This window comes from Crotalus tigris, unplaced genomic scaffold, assembly GCF_016545835.1.
Source record: "Crotalus tigris isolate CLP2741 ecotype Arizona unplaced genomic scaffold, ASM1654583v1 scf7180000024339.11422700, whole genome shotgun sequence".
Taxonomy (NCBI): domain Eukaryota; kingdom Metazoa; phylum Chordata; class Lepidosauria; order Squamata; family Viperidae; genus Crotalus; species Crotalus tigris.
Window position 1 is genome coordinate 11,293,629 of NW_024100509.1, and position 16,199 is coordinate 11,309,827.

At 41.9% G+C, this 16,199-nt stretch overlaps 1 protein-coding gene across 12 annotated transcripts in view; it reads left to right on the forward strand.

Moving 5' to 3' along the window:
• FAT3 (FAT atypical cadherin 3) overlaps positions 1–16,199 on the forward strand; it is a 550,618-nt gene that overhangs the window by 434,225 nt on the left and 100,194 nt on the right. For all 12 annotated transcript variants that reach the window (XM_039325844.1, XM_039325847.1, XM_039325850.1 and 9 more), the window contains 3 exons: positions 1,056–1,209; positions 3,630–3,863; positions 12,563–12,952. In XM_039325844.1, the coding sequence (XP_039181778.1) occupies positions 1,056–1,209; positions 3,630–3,863; positions 12,563–12,952 (778 nt within the window). The remainder of the gene's footprint in view (positions 1–1,055; positions 1,210–3,629; positions 3,864–12,562; positions 12,953–16,199) is intronic.

Consider the following 16,199-nt stretch of genomic DNA (forward strand, 5'->3'; position numbering starts at 1 on the left):
TCTACAATCCTCGACTTATGACCATAATGGAGCCTGCCCACCATGGTCATAACTCAACCATTTTTGTGGTGATAGTTAAGCAAACCAGAAATAAATGCCAGTTTGGGGCAAAACCATCATAAAATGTAGTCACGTGATCTTTGGACCCTGTCAGAGTCCATAAATGTGGCCCAGTTGTGAGTACAGTCACTTATTCATGGGGTAGGGGTGGAAATCCTCATAACTTAGAATACGGGTCATAAGTACCTCCTAGGGCAGGGGTAGGTAACCTTGGCTCTTTTATGACTCATGGACTTCAACTCCCAGAATTCCTAAGCCAGCCATGCTGAGGGGAAAAGGAGAGGTTTCTGAGCTGAGTAATGCTGGCTCAAGTCCACGAGTCATAAAAGAGCCAAGGTTGCCTACCCCTGTCCTAGGTAGATCTGTTGGAACTTCAAACAGTCATTCAGTGATCAGTCATAAGTCGAGGACTATCTGTACTACTTGTATCAAAAGCAGTGAAGTGCCATCCCCTTAATTTGGCTTCTGCCCTTCTTATTTTGCTTTACCTGTCACCCCTTCCTGTCCAAATCAATGTTCTCATCTTCAGATCAAGAGTACCAAACGCACGAAAGGAGGAAACCACACTTGTACAACATCCTTACAGTGTGTTTAAATTACACCAAAGGTGCGAACAGGCATTCCTTCATATGGTTGTCCACATCCATGTCTTTCCATAAGGCTGGATCCTTCCTTTTAGAGTGCTTATGAGGTTACCTGTGTTGGAGATCCACTCTTATTTTCCACTGAATATGGAAAGCCTAGGAAGCGAGCAAGACCGTCTCGCTCCGTGGATTCAATTTCCCATGATTTGAAGAAGACAATAGAACCCCCACTACACTATTCATTCTTTCATAAATGTTACTTTTTAAAAAAATAATAAATGTTATTATTCATATTTTGCCGCAGCCAAATAAACCAACATGGTGAATCAAGAACGTTGGAATTTTAATTGACCCTCATTTGTCAGTCTTAAGTTGGAATAACTGTTCTTTTTTTTTTCTTTTCATCATAAGGTTACATATATGGCAATATTTCCTGAGGACATCCCTCCCAACAAAATCATCCTTAAAATGGGCGCACAGGATGTAGACATTGGATCCAATGGTGAAATTCGCTATTCTTTATATGGCTCTGGAAACGGCAAGTTTCTTTTGGACCCCGAAAGTGGTAAGAAGCTGATGAATTTTTACACAGATGATTTCTTTGTTTACTGTTGAAATTAAAGCTACTTAGGAAACCTGCCGATTTCTCTCCCTCAGCCCCCTGGGTACCTCCTTCACATTGCTGCCAAAATCTGCTGGCTGTTTCCAACATTTTACTTATTTAGAAGTTGCCTAGTGGTTCTAAAAATAGATCTTACAGAGGAGATTAGCATTTGTCCAGTAGGATAGGATAGGATAGGACAGGACAGGACAGGACAGGACACGACAGGACACGACAGGACTGGACAGGACAGGACATAGAATAACAGAGTTGGAAGGGACCTTGGAGTCATCCAGTCCAACCCCCTGCTCAAGCAGGAGCCCCTATACCAGAGGTCCCCAACCTTTTGGGTACCAGGGACCAGTTCCATGGAGAGAGGTTTTTCTGCAGACCGGAGAGTGTGTGGTTTTGTGTTCTGCCTGCATCCCACGGATGGGGCTTTGCTTGTTCGTGCGAACCGGTTGCTGGCGTGCCGCGGCCTAGTACTGGTCCACGGACCAGGGGTTGGGGACCCCTGCCCTATACCATTTCAGACAACTGGCTGTCCAATCTTTTCTTGAAAGTCTCCAGTGAAGGAGCACCCACAACCTCTGGAGGCAAGCTGTTCCACCAGTTAATTGTCCTCACTGTTAGGAAATTTCTCCTTAATTCCAGGTTGATTTTCTCCTTGTTTAGTTTCCATCCCTTGCTTCTTGTCTTGCCTTCTGGTGCTTTGGAAAATACCTTGACCCCTTCAAACTATTTAGGAATGGAATGGAGTGAAATGGAATAGAGATCAGGACGAGAACAGAATGCTTCACTTCATTTGGCCAAGTGTGATTAGACACACAAGGAATTTGTCAGCGGTGCAGAAGCTCTCAGATGCATCTTAAGATGCACCTTTTCCTTCCCTTTCCTATACGAAGCTCCTTTCTTTGTTTTAAGGACCTTAACCCAAAAATGAGCCTGTGGCAATTGTTGTTCACCTGTTTGCTGGTGTGATTGGCCACGTGCATGACTAACCACCATCTACGAGTATTCTTCTGCCTGAGTGAAGCCTGTGTGTTACTTCCAATAGTATGTCTATCCATGAGAGGCGTGCATTAAAAATGCACTTTTTTTTCCTATGAGGTCTCTTTCAGCTTAATGAAAGAAATATAGCTTGCAAAGTTGCCTTGAATGGAAGAGAGAATTTTTCTAGCAGGAGGGTAGTGCTTTGGCACTTATTTAATGATGAAGTAGGCAAATGTTCTCTTGAGTGTCTAATCTTCCACTATACAATCATCTTTTCAGCAGCTTACCACTTTTCTGCCTCCTGACACTTCATTTCCTCTATTACAGTACACGTTCCTCCATCCCAAGCTGCTTATCAACAGTTTTGGAGGCGATACGAGAAGGGGGTTACAATAAAAAGGGGGACATTCTGATCATTTAGCAGCAGCAACTTGTTATGTCAGTGGTAGGAAAGTGCAGATTAGGTAAGGATGGCCCACTTGGCGTTCAGAGATCCAGGGAGTGCTGTAAGGGAGACATCATTATGGTGAAGAACATCTAGCATCTGTGAACATTTACCTTGTTGAATAAAAAAAAAAATGGAAAACTTTAAAAATGATAATACCATAAGTCAGATGGCGAACCTATGGCACGGGTGCCAGAGGTGGCACTCAGAGCCCTCTCTGTGGGCACGTGCGCCTTCGCCCCAGTCCTAGGCCTTTAGCTGGGTTTTATAAAAAACCTTTTCGCTTTAGGCCTCTGCTGCCATGTACAAAAAAAAAAAAAGTCCAATCAGTCAGTTTCAACTTCTCGCGGGAAAAAAAGATTTTGCAAAGTTGGAATTGATTGATTGAACTTTTTAGTCCCACCCAGTCTGCCGCCACCACACCCACGCCCACCCACTGGGCCACACCCACCTAATGGGCCACACCCACCGGCACCCACGCTGCATGTGGGTTTTGGGTTGCAGTTTGGGAACTCAGTCTCTAAAAGGTTCGCCATCACTGCCATAAGTGGTCCATGGACAATGGATTAGATATTGAATGTAGGTCAAACTTCCCTGGTTTGTGCCCATTGCAGATCCATTGAGAAAGAGTCAAATTCCCAGATTCTTTCCCATAAAGTTCCAGGCAGAATTAATTTTTGTCCCTGGTTGATAGTGAGCAGAGGGTTATAGAATCCACACCTCTTCAAGTTGCCAACGTTGAGAAACGCTGGCTTAACATGCTGTCCACACAACACAGTCGCTCAGGGTCCAAGCCATTTTAAGATAAAATTACCTTGTAAATTTAAAATAAATTACTTTAAAAAAAAACAAAATAATGGTATTAGTAATAAAATAACGATATTGTAATGACAATCCATTTATTTTTCCTTGTTTTCCTTTTCTTTTTCCCTTGAATTTGTTTTAGGGGAGCTCAAAACCTTGGCTCCATTAGACCGTGAAAAGACCCCTGTCTACAATCTGATCGCCCGGGCAACTGATGGGGGAGGGAGGTTCTGTCAATCAAAAATCCATCTAATATTGGAAGATGTCAATGATAATCCTCCACTGTTTTCTTCTGACCACTACACTGCCTGTGTCTATGAGAACACTGCCACCAAAGCCTTGTTGACCAGAGTTCAAGCCAATGACCCTGATGTAGGTGAGTATAGGACACTAAAAGGAAAACTGATTGGAAGCATGTAAGTAGAACTTGGTAAGAGGTAGCCTTTATTTTTCTTATAATTTATGCATTATCTTTTAGCTGAAGTTGTAAAACTCAGAAATAGCACAAGAACCTAAAGTACTCAAATCTGGATCTGGTCCCCAAACCCAAAGCTCACGTTTGTTGGTTAAATAGTGTCTTAGCTCAGTTAGGTCTAGTGGTGAAGTCCCCAGACTAGAAACCAGGAGACTGTGAGTTCTAGTCCCACCTTAAGCATGAAAGCCAGCTTGGTGACTTTGGGCCAATCACCAGGAGACCGAGTTCTAGTTCTGTCTTAAGCATGAAAGCCAGTTGAATGACTTTGGGCCAGTCGTTCTATCTCAGCCTAAGCAGATCGAAATTTGAATGCAAACAGATTTTCGTGCTTTTCCCTTCCTGCCATTCTCTCCTTTTGTGGCTGCTTAATGTCAGAAATAAGAGAGCCGAGCAATGAGAAAGAGAAACAAAGAGCCAGCAGATTTTATAGTTAATGATGAATAGCGCAGATTTCATTTTCTAACTTTTGACTTGTAGTTAGCTATTAAGGTCAAATGCAAACACAGGATGCTGGTAATAAAACATGACAGTATTGATATGTGAATATTAAAAGAAAGATCTCTTGATTCAGCAGTCTGCTACTACAGCTATAAATCCTTCCATACTGAAGACATGCGACCCTCTCTCCATGCGTAGTCATCTTTTGTGAGCATGCTATTTGCACAATGATACCTGCTTTAAAAGTGTATTTTTGTGGGAAGACAGTAGGAAGGGCGTAGAATGAAGAGGGAGGCCGTTAACTGTTTGCACAGTTCTGTGTTCTGCTTGCTCCGAGGGTGTTTCCAAGCCTATCAAGTCCAAAGTACCATGAACATTTCCAGAAAGAGCACGTTCCAGGAAAAAATTGAATAATCTGAGCAACACCAGCAAATAAAAAAGTTATGCATAACTAGAGAGACGGGCTTCTAATTAGTCTAGGTGTTTATCAAATGTCTGGTAGATGTTTTGACAATCTGAAACTTGGTGATATTCTTCAATTTCATGTTTAATTTTTTTGGTACAGTACAACTACCCTTCTTTCCCCTTCATTCCTCTCCTTCCTTTTTTCTCCTCCCTCCCTTTATTCTCTTTCTCTCCTTCCTCCCTCCCTCTCCTTCCTTCCCTCTCTTTCTCTCCTCCCTCCCTCCCTTCCCTTTCTCTCTTTTTTCCTTCCCTTTCTCTCTTTTCCTTCCTCCCTTCCTTCCTTCCTTCCTTCCTTCCTTCTCCTACCACAATCAAAACTCTTGACAGATGCTACACAAATTGATCATAATGGTCTGATAGGAAACATTGGTGCTAGATCCTGCTGGAAAGGGAATTAGCCATGCCTGCCAACAACACAATCAGATGAGAACATACCATACTGTAGTCCTGAACACAAGTCAAGTTTTACTTTTCATTTTACTCCACCGGTGGCACTGCGTTTGCCACTTCTAATCTTAGATATCCTTGGTAAACCAAGGAAGTAACTAGGATCAGCCAAGCAACAAAGCTTCCCAAGGAGAATTTCACCAGTTCTCCAGGTTTTGCCAGTAGCTCACTAGGCGTCTGATGGAACCACTTACCACAGGGGTCCCCAACCCCCGGTCCATGAACTGGCACCGGTCTGCAGCATGTCAGCAACCGAGCCGCACAAACAAGCAAAGCCCCATCTGCAGGATGCAGAAAGCATACAAGACCCATGCCCCCTCCGGTCCGTGGAAAAAACTTTCTTCATGGCACCGGTCCCTGGTACCCAAAAGGTCAGGGGCCGCTGACTTACCAGATTTCCCCCCCAAAAAACCACCCCCCACTTCCCAAATGCCTACTTTTTAGGTCCCTTAGACACCTGAGATACATAATGTAATGGGACTACTCGCCTACAGAAATGCTAGGCAGTAATCAGTTTCATCTGAACCAAAGCATGGGATGATGGACATCCTCTCTGTATCCAGATGCCACAATGATAGCAAAAATGCAATGTAATATGTGACCTTCTGTGTTCTGGGCCAGAAACTATCTGGAACAATTACGGGTCATTATACGTAGCACAAACCTTCGCAGTCATTGATCAGAGTTGGTTTCCTGGACTTTCTCAAAGTCTGACCCCAAGGTGTGGAGATTACAATCCCCCTACTTCAAAAGGCAAGAGATGCTAACAAATAGTGACTTGGACAAAGCCAGTAGCTTCCCATGGCTGAGGATACAACTGAATCTTGTTCTCCCTGATCCTTGTCCAACACGCTAACTATCTCACTTGATTTGCCTTTGCAATGCAACAAGAACTAAAGAATTTGACGAGTATAAATAAAACGAGTCAAAGAAAATAGATGGTATTCAAGGTTCCACCGTTTCCGATAGATAATGTTTCCCAAATGGAGCTTTTTGTGGAGGTAGCTGTTCCTATGGGGAAGATTAGTCTAATTGTGAAAATTTCATTTATTTTTTCTTCCCTCTCCTTAGGCTTTTTAGTTGTACACTGAGGGAAATAAAGGCATATTCATTAAGTAAAGCAGCAACTAATGGCACAATACACCCCTGAGGAAATGACCATAAAAGCTGTCATAATCTGCAAGGGATGGACAATATATTCTTGAATTTGGAGGTGTAGCCTTACACTATCATTTTCTTTGGGTACAGGATTATGTAACTGTGTAGTGAAGGAGACCATTATGATTTCCTTTCTTTCCCAGATGGAGCAATATGTCCTAGCTCTGAGGTAATACCAGTGTTGATTCTAGATCAGTGTTTCTCAACCTTGACCATTTTAAGGCATGTGGACTGCAACTCCCAGAATTCCACAGCCAGCCATGCTGGCTGTGGAATTCTGGGAGTTGAAGTCCACATGCCTTAAAATGGTCAAGGTTGAGAAACACTGTTCTAGATGAAGTCAGTTTTCCCTGGAAAAAGCCAAGTTCTCAACTTTAGTCCTCCTAGGCGTGATCTCCTGCTGGAGCAGCACATAAAAAAATGTGCCCATTACATTTTCACTCCTTTAGTTAAGCTGGTCATCACTTGTGGCCCCCACCAAGAAGTTCTAGCTGTGCAGGGGAAATCAAACCAGTCTGTCTTATATCACAGTGCGCAGATGAAAGGGGAGAACTTACATTAACAGAATAACAGAATTGGAAAAAACGTTGGAGGTCTTCCACTCAAATCCCCTACTCCTGCAGGAGACCCTATACCAGGGATAGGCAACCTTGGCTCTTTTATGATTTGTGGACTTCAATACTCAGAATTCCTGAACCAGCCATGCTGACTCAGGAATTCTGGGAGTTGAAGTCCACAAGTCATAAAAGCCAAGGTTCCCTACCCCTGTCCTATACCATTCTGGACAAATGGCTGTCTAATCTCTTCTTGAAAATCTCCAGTAATAGAACACCCACAACTTCTGGAGGCAAGTCGTTCCACTGATTAATTGTTCTCACTGTCAGGAAATTCTTCCTTAATTCCAGGTTGCTTCTTTCCTTGATTAGTTTCCATCCATTGCTTCTTGCCCTGCCTTCAAGTGCTTTAGAGAATAGCTTGACCCCTCCTCTTCTTTGTGGCAGTTCCTTAGTTGGAACCGTGTAGATTGGAACATTGGAACTGTGTCATGCAAAAGCAGAAAGTCACATTGCTGCAGCACAGCATGAAACTAGTGTTATGCAGTGTGTCACAACAGTAGCATTGAAGCAGCACAACACAAACTCTTTTTATTTCATAGTATGTCAGGAGGCAGAGCTTATGTTGTGATGTAGCAGAAGCCTATGAATACCTGCGGCTATTATCATAAATTACAAATAGTAACAAGCTCTACATGTGCCTTTGAAAACAATTTGGAAACTGCCAGTTATAAAATAGAACAGTGGATATAAAATAGTGGATAAGGACTTCTGTCTAGCACAGGTAGTCCTTGACATATGACCATAATAGAGTCTATGACATATGTCATGAAGGTTGTAAAAGGGGTTGGTCATATGACCGACCTGATTTTACAATCTTTTTGCAGCATTCATTAAGTGAATGCATCAACCATAACATGAATGCTACAGTCATTAAGCAAACCCAATGTTCGATACAGCATCAATTTGCCAAAAACCAGAAGTTAAATGCCAGTTTTAGGCGTAATCATTGTAAACAGTGATCACATGACCATGGAACTCTGCAAACAGGCATAAATGCAGCCATGTTGCTAAACACCCAAAGTGCAGTCACATGACCATGGAAAGGGAACAATTGGCAGAATTTTAGAACCAGGTTGTAAGTCCCCTTTTTCAGATAGGTTGTAACTTCTAACAGTCATAAGTCAAGGACTGTCGGTCTTACACCTGTCCTCCTGTTGCTCTGTTGGTTGACAGTAGGATTCTGGGCCCAGTTCAATGCACTGATTTTGATCTATCATAACCAAGCCTTATAGGATTAGGAATTATCTCAATTAGCCAGTAAAGCTAGTTGGGCATCTATCAGTAAGCAAAGAACTCATGATTCCTGAAGCCACTTAGATTCAGACAAGGAATCTCCCTTGTCTGTGCACACATGTAAGGAGAGAATGCAGTAAGTCCTGGATCAAGGTGAATTTAAAGCGATGGGACCCTATAGGTAGTGCTTCTTTATTTTGGCTCCCATGCCACAGGACACCTTACCCCCAGAATCTGGTATCCTGTGTAAGTATTGAACCGTACTGCTTTTGTTGACTTCGTTTTCTGATTCTTATGGTAAACTACCAGGAGTCACAATGAGCTGAGTGGTATAAAAATAGATGTAAGAGATAAAGAAAGACAGGCAAAAGGATGTGTACACTTATCAATTATTGATTATGTGCCATCAAGTCAGAAGTCGTATCTTAGCAACTGCATAGGTAAATTTTCTCCACGACAATTTGTGCCTAACCAGGTCTTTCAGATCTGCCAGTGGTGCATCCATTGCTACTCATCAATACTTTTTCTATCCTTCAAAGTTCAACTTTTGCTTCCACAGATGCTCAGACAGAATACCATTGCTTGCAGTGTTCAGATGATTTTATTGATGTTCTGGTCAATAATTTATGGGGGATAAAATATAGAGCGTGATCATCTGAAACGTTTCTTTAGCCAGATATATTGGATTGATTGAAACAATTATATAAACTTGAATGAATATTTTGATGCAATCCAAGGCATCAGTTTTGGTCTCCTGTTCACAATGGGACTAAAAAAAACATGAATTCTTCCATTACTAATAGATTTCCAACTATAAACTATGCTTTATGGATTTAAGGCAAGCTGATTTCATGTGGATCCTTATAGATCAATTTTGACTTCAGCATGGATTCTTAATTGTGGTTTGTTCCACTGCTCTAAATCAAGAAATAGAAAACTGCAATTAATGAAAAAAAAAATCCTGGTTTCTTTATTCATTTTCGTAAATGGATAAAGATAGGAATCTCATCCTTAAAGTAAGAATAGAAGAATAAAATTTTATAAATACTCACCTATTAATAGTAATTGTAGTTATTTGTTATTCTGATTTATGTAACTCACCAATAACTTACCTGACATTGGGCTCAGGTTAATTCATGCAATACGAATAAATAATAGTAATAGTAATGATAGATGACCAAGCTACTCATTCAATGGCTTGAATCTACAAAGACTTTAAAATACCAATGAATCAAGTAGGCAGATAATAAAATCATAATTTAAATACTACTTACCTTTAATAACTGCAGAATGTTGGGAGATAAATCCTGTGTGTATCGACATGTAGATTCTAAATTATAATTGAAGTATCATTTCTTCCTAATGACTTTTTCAAGGTTTCATGTCATCACCTTTGGATAAATCAAAAATGGTTTTTTAAAAAAAGAATCCCTGTTCCTTTGAGAGTGTCATCTAATCTTTGGTAATATAATTTAAACAAGTGTCCATATATCGTTCTTATGATTGCATTTTATGAATATGCCTGGACAATTCTTCCTCGGGCCTATCTAAGCAAGGAATTGTGCTCCTGACATATCGAGCGAAAAATAAATGTATATTACATTCTGATCCATGTTAATTGGTTTTATACAACAACATTTTCTGTCATAGCAAAAAAAGGATTGCCCAGTTTGATGGCTGATCTTGATTGAACTGGTAAAGTTGGTGAGGTGTAGAGGAGGTTTAGCCTTCCAAGTTTACATTGCAAAATCTGCAAGAAGAATGGAATGGAATGGAATGGAATAGAGTAGAGTAGAGTAGAGTAGAGTAGAGTAGAGTAGAATAGAATAGAATAGAATAGAATAGAATAGAATAGAATAGAATAGAATAGAATAGAATAGAATAGAGCTGGAAGGGACCTTGGAGGTCTTCCAATCCAGCCCTTTGCTCAAGCAGGAGGACCTATACCAGGGGTAGGCAACCTTGGCTCTTTTATGACTCGTGGACTTCAACATGGCTGGCTCAGGAATTCTGAGAGTTGAAGTCCACGAGTCATAAAAGAGCCAAGGTTGCCTACCCCTGACCTATACTATCTCAGATAACTAAATGGCTGCAAATGTATAAAGATAATGGTAATTTTCTTTGTTGCCATCTAATGTATGTCTGAATTTTTGCACGCTTTATGTGGTAGTCCTTGATTAGCAAGTGAGTAAAAGACTCCCAGGAAATTCCAAACTAAAATGGAAAGTTAAAAATAGTTCCCAGAAGAAAGCATTATGGAATCATATTTGTACTGATGCTAAAATATATGGACAGCCGTGAAATCATCAGAAGCTTGAAGGAAGCTTTATCTTTCAAGTACGACTAAAGTGATTTTGAATTAATGAAGTATAACTAGAAGCAGGATGTGTAGTTTGTAGATTGTAAGTGATTGATGTCAAGCAAATAAAAACAAATGTGTTCCTACGTCTGTTGGCTTCAAAGGAAAGAGAAGGCTGACTTTAAAAGACTGTTGTATTCTTGTTTGTTTTCCTTTGCCACGGCTAAGTTGTACAGATAAGGCAACAACAAAATGGAAATGTGCACAACTTAGTTTTTGCATTTGTGTTCAATTAGGCTGAAAGCAAACCCCCTTGCTGCATCGTAAAAAGAATTGTCCTGATTTCACTTTTAGCATACAGATCTCTATCATTCTTGAAGTTAGTTTAAGTTGGCTATCTGGGGGATGAATAACCCAGCACCTCACACATGACCTCTGAACTTATCTTCTTTCAAATATTCTGTAGTTAACTTTTGCTGAAAATTAGTGGTAAGGCTTCTCAACATTCTGTAAAGGTAAAAGTTTCCCCTATCCAGTCATGTCCAACTCTAGAGCCAGTGGTCGTCTCTGTTTCTTAGCTAAGGGAGCCAGTGTCGTCCGAAGATGCTTCCGTGGTCATGTGGTCAGCATGACTATACACCAAGGCACACAGAATGCTGTTACTTTCCCAACTAAGTGGTACCCATTAATCTACTTGCATTTGCATGCTTTCAAACTGCTAGGTGAGCAGAACCTGGGGCAAGTGACGGGAGCTCACCCTATCACACAGCGCTTGGGTCTCAAACCTGCTCAGTCAGCTTTCCAACTGACAAGTTCAGTGTCTAACCTTTAAGCCAGGGATCTCCAACCCCTGGTCCGTGGACCGGCACTGGGCCATGGCATGCCTGAAACCAGTCCGTGCAAACAAGCAAAGCCCCATCCGTGAGATGCAGGCAGTACATGAAACCACGCCTCCTCCGATCTGCAAAAAAAAACCTCTCCCCATGGTACCGGTCCCTGGTGCTCAAAAGGTTGGGGACCTCTGCTCTAAGCACTTGTGCTCTCCATTATTCTTTAGAAGCTTTCAAATAGGGTAGTGATAGTGGTTGTTTTATAAGAGAAAAAACTGGGTTCCTCTCCTTTCCCCAAAGTAAGAAGAAATAGAATTCCTGATCTCACCCATATAAGAGGCATTTGCCTACCGGGTCTATTTTTCCATCCCAAAGTTGCTGCTCTACTCCAGCCTTTCCCAACTTGGAAGTCTACCAGCATTGTGGGACTTTAATTCCCAGATCTGTGGGTAGAAAGAACTTGCAGAGATGCAAATTCTAACACATTGGACAATGATCAGGGACAACATTCTTTGAAAGAAGGGCAGTTCCAAAGAGCAGCTAATGGTGGTTGGGTTGAGCCAGACAAGAAATGGACATGAATATATAGGTAATCCTTGACTTACAACAGTTCAGTTAGTGACTGTTCAAAGTTACAGTGACTCTGAAAAAAGCGACTTATGAGCGGTTTTCATACTTAGGACCGTTGTAGCATCCCCATGATCAAGACTCGGATGCCTGGCAACTGACTCATATTTATGAACGGTTGTATTGTCCCAGGCTCATGCAATCCCCTTTTGCGACTTTCTGACAAATCAAAGTCAATAGAGGAAGCCAGATTCCCTTAACAACAGTGTTACTGATTTAAGAACCGCAGTGATTCACTTAACAACTGTGGCAGGATAGGGGCAAAATTAAAACGGGGTAAAATTGACTTAACCAATGTCTCACTTAGCAAATGAAATTTGGAGCTCAGTTGTGGCCATACGTCGAGGACTACCTGTATCTCATAGCTCTGCTGCTGATAGCGCTGAACTACGTACGATTAAAGTGTTGTGCCATGTTGACATCTTGGTCTTTTCTGCCTCACAGAATTAAGAAGAACTGCTCTTCCCTCCTCTTCTCTTTTTTCAGGGGTGAACAGAAAGATTGTGTATTCCTTGGCAGATTCTTCAGAAGGCTTCTTCTCTGTCGACATGTCCTCGGGCATCATCATTTTAGAACATCCTCTTGACCGGGAACTTCAGTCTTCCTACAATGTCACCATTAAAGCTTCCGACCAGGGCATCGTGCAGACTCTCTCATCATTTGCTACCGTTACAATTACTGTCCTGGACATTAACGACAACCCCCCTGTCTTTGAGAGGAGAGATTACCTGGCTGCAGTGCCTGAAGACACCTCACCAAATGCCGAGATTATTTTTGTGTTTGCCACCAGCAAAGACATTGGTACAAATGCAGAGATCACCTACCTCATTAGATCTGGTAATGAAAAAGGAAAATTCCAGATTGATTCTAAAACAGGTAAGTTTACCAAAGTAAGGAGAAGGCTTATAAAGCAGGTTTAAAAATAATCCTTTCATTTTATAGTTGGGTAAGAAAGACACACCACTGCTCATATTTAGCTTGGGTGCCATCGTTACTAATTTATGCTTCAACCCAGGAGCAACAGAACAATATTACAAAAAAATCCCGAAGAATCTCCATTGTGCCTAGTAAAATTCAATATAGAACTTAATGGCTGCAGTCCTCATTTTCACTAACATAAGTGTCATTGAACTTCTGAATAAGAACAGGTTGGATTTTGCTGTAGAAAACATTGCCAAGCGTGTAAGATTTCTGTTACACAAGTGAAGCACTTGGCATCCATTTCTGTTAAATTTCAGTCAGTTCACTTCAGGCCCTTTTGCTAATCTTGAATTATTACTTTGGGGCTGTTAGCTATCTCACCCAATTGCGTGTCATCTGAAAATTTGATAAGCAGTCCCTGTGGCTCTTCATCCAAATCATTAGAGAAAGTATTGAAGATGAGAGGACTCAGGAGGGATCCTTGTACCACTCCACGTGACACTTTCCTCCAGTTACGATGAGCAAAGTTTGAGTGCAGTTTTCGAGCCAACTATGTACCCATTTAATTCTCATGCCATTTATCCCACACCCGGCTAGCTTGCTAATCAGCTTGTCATGAGAAACCGCTAAGGCCGTTTCTCTGTAGTATTCAGGACTGAAGCAACACTAAACTGGATCTAGTTAACTGATTCCTTCCAAAAATATTTGTAATCAAATAACCATTTCTGTCAGATATGAAAGACCAGGTTCATACGTGAAGGTCGAATTAAACTGATTTATTGCTAAAAAGTCTCTGCTCTGGAATCTTCTCAACTAACAGCACCTGCTTGGACTTAGATACAGGTCAATGGAATTCAAGGAGGCTTTGGACTTAGTCCGCTTATGGCTATGTAGAGATTCTAGGCTGATTCATCTTTTAACTCCGCCCCTAGGTTCTGCCACTCCTTTTCCTGAAAATTCCTTTCCCTTGTCCAAGAAAGGGATATTTGCAACAGGAGTGGAATTTGTCCAAATTCTTGATATTTAAGGAGGGTCAGATAGACTATGCTGCTTTTAAAATGTATAGAGCAGACATGTCAAACACAAGGCCTGGGGGCCGGATGCGGACCGCAAAGTGGTTTCATGTGGCCCGTGAAGCCATCCTGGAAACAGTGAGGGAACGGCCCCCGCTGCCTTGGCCCTGGCCCAGGCTGGCCGGGAGCCAATGTACAATTTTGTGATGGCCATCTGTGCTGAAATGTATTCAGTCTTAGCTCCACAAGGCCGTCCAGAAACAGCGAGGAACCAGCCCCTGCTGCATTGGCCCCGCCCCCTGGGTGCATGCTGGGGAGGTGTTACCCTTTGTGAGGAATGAAGAAATGCACCATGCCTTGGCGCTTGCCCCGGTCCCACCCCCTTGTGCCAGAGACCCTCAGATCTGTCCCACTCCTGCCCAGGCCCCCACAGGCACCCTTGACACGAACAATGTAGAGCTGGCCATGCCCATCCAGTAGGCCACACCCACTCCATCCACACCCACCCAGTAGGCCACACCCACCCTGGCCACCAAGGGCAACCACATTACTGATGCGGCCCTCAATGAAATTGAGTTTGACACCCCTGATACAGAGAATCTAAAAGTGGGAGAAACAGCCACGGTCTAGTTCTGATATGTGAAATGAGATGGGATGGGATGGGATGGGATGGGATGGGATGGGATAAGATGAGGCAAGGTAAGATAAGATAAGATAAGATAAGATAAGATAACCTTTATTGTCATTTTTTACTATGAGCATACTGGCCCACATTAAAAATGAAATTCTGTTGCCTGCTCTTTTTATTAGTTGAATTTGCCTTTCAAAGGGTTGGGTCCATTTAGATCAGCGGTTCTCAACCTATGGGTCGCGACCCCATTTGGGGTCGATCGAGCATTTTACGGGGGTCGCCAAACGATGCGATCCGCCATTTTCCCCCCTCAAGGGACGGTGCTGCGCATGCGCGCTGCACGGGGGGGCTGCACATGCGCGTCGCACATGGGGGCAGCGCCGCGCATGGGGGCGCCGCGCATGCGCGGCACATTTGTGTGACGGGAGTCGCCGTCACACAAACGTTGAGAAACGCTGATTTAGATCAAATAATATCTTTCAGTGGATTTGGAGAGTGCAATCAATTTGATATCAAGGTTTGATATGGCAAGATAATATAATATATATATATATATATATATACATGCATGCACAAAAGTCTGTCCAGTCTCCAAATCAATTTGAAGGCTTGAGATTTCGTTTGACAGTTCAGTTCAGAGGACCGGGCTGGAGTGTGGAAAATGGAGTGAGGTAGTTGTGCTAATGATGGAAAGTCATCCGGCCTTAGGAGGGCATTCGGGAAGGAAGGTGCTGCCACTGAGAAGACCCTGTTTTGTGTAGGTGCTCGTCAAATTTCATTCAGATTTTGGAAACCTGCTATCTAGCATCAAAGAAGTCACAAGAGAAGCAGCATACAGATGATGGTACAGGTCCTCGACTTAACGTCAGTTCATTCTGTGATCATTCATAGTCACAACAGCATTGAAAAAAGTGACTTATGGCCGTTTTTCATCCTTGTGATGTCGTGTGTTATGGGATCACCTTTTGAGACTTTCTGAGAAGCAAATCGGTGGGGAAGCCAAATTCATTTAACAAACCATGTTACTAACTTACCACTTGCAATGATTCACTTAACAGCTGTGACAAGAATGGTCATAAAATGGGGCAAAATTCATTTAACAACTGCTTCGCTTAGCAAAAGAAATTTTGGGATCGGTTGTGATCGTAAGCTGAGGACTACCTGTATTTGGGTCTTTTATTCCCTTTAGATTCATATACCAGTTGTATTTTTACAAAGACTTTTCTCAATGACAATATGTTAACTGAAAAAAAAAAGTCTCTTCTATATTTTTCCATTGCTATCAAGGAAAGGGGGAAAATAGGTTCCTTCATGCTTCCATGCAGAGTTTTTGTGCTTTTTTTTTTTTTTTGCTTTGTTTTGTTTTCCTATTCCCTTTCTTTTCTGTCAGTTTCTGAAATCTCTTTTTTTTTTTTTTAGTCAGAAGAGATTTTGCGATACCACTCAAGGGCACTTTAAGTTTTAATATTTGAGAGAACTGGAGTGGTTTTAGCATATTATGTCTCCTTGGTATTGGAACAAAAACAATAGTTAAAGCTCTATTTGCAAGGAAGACAAA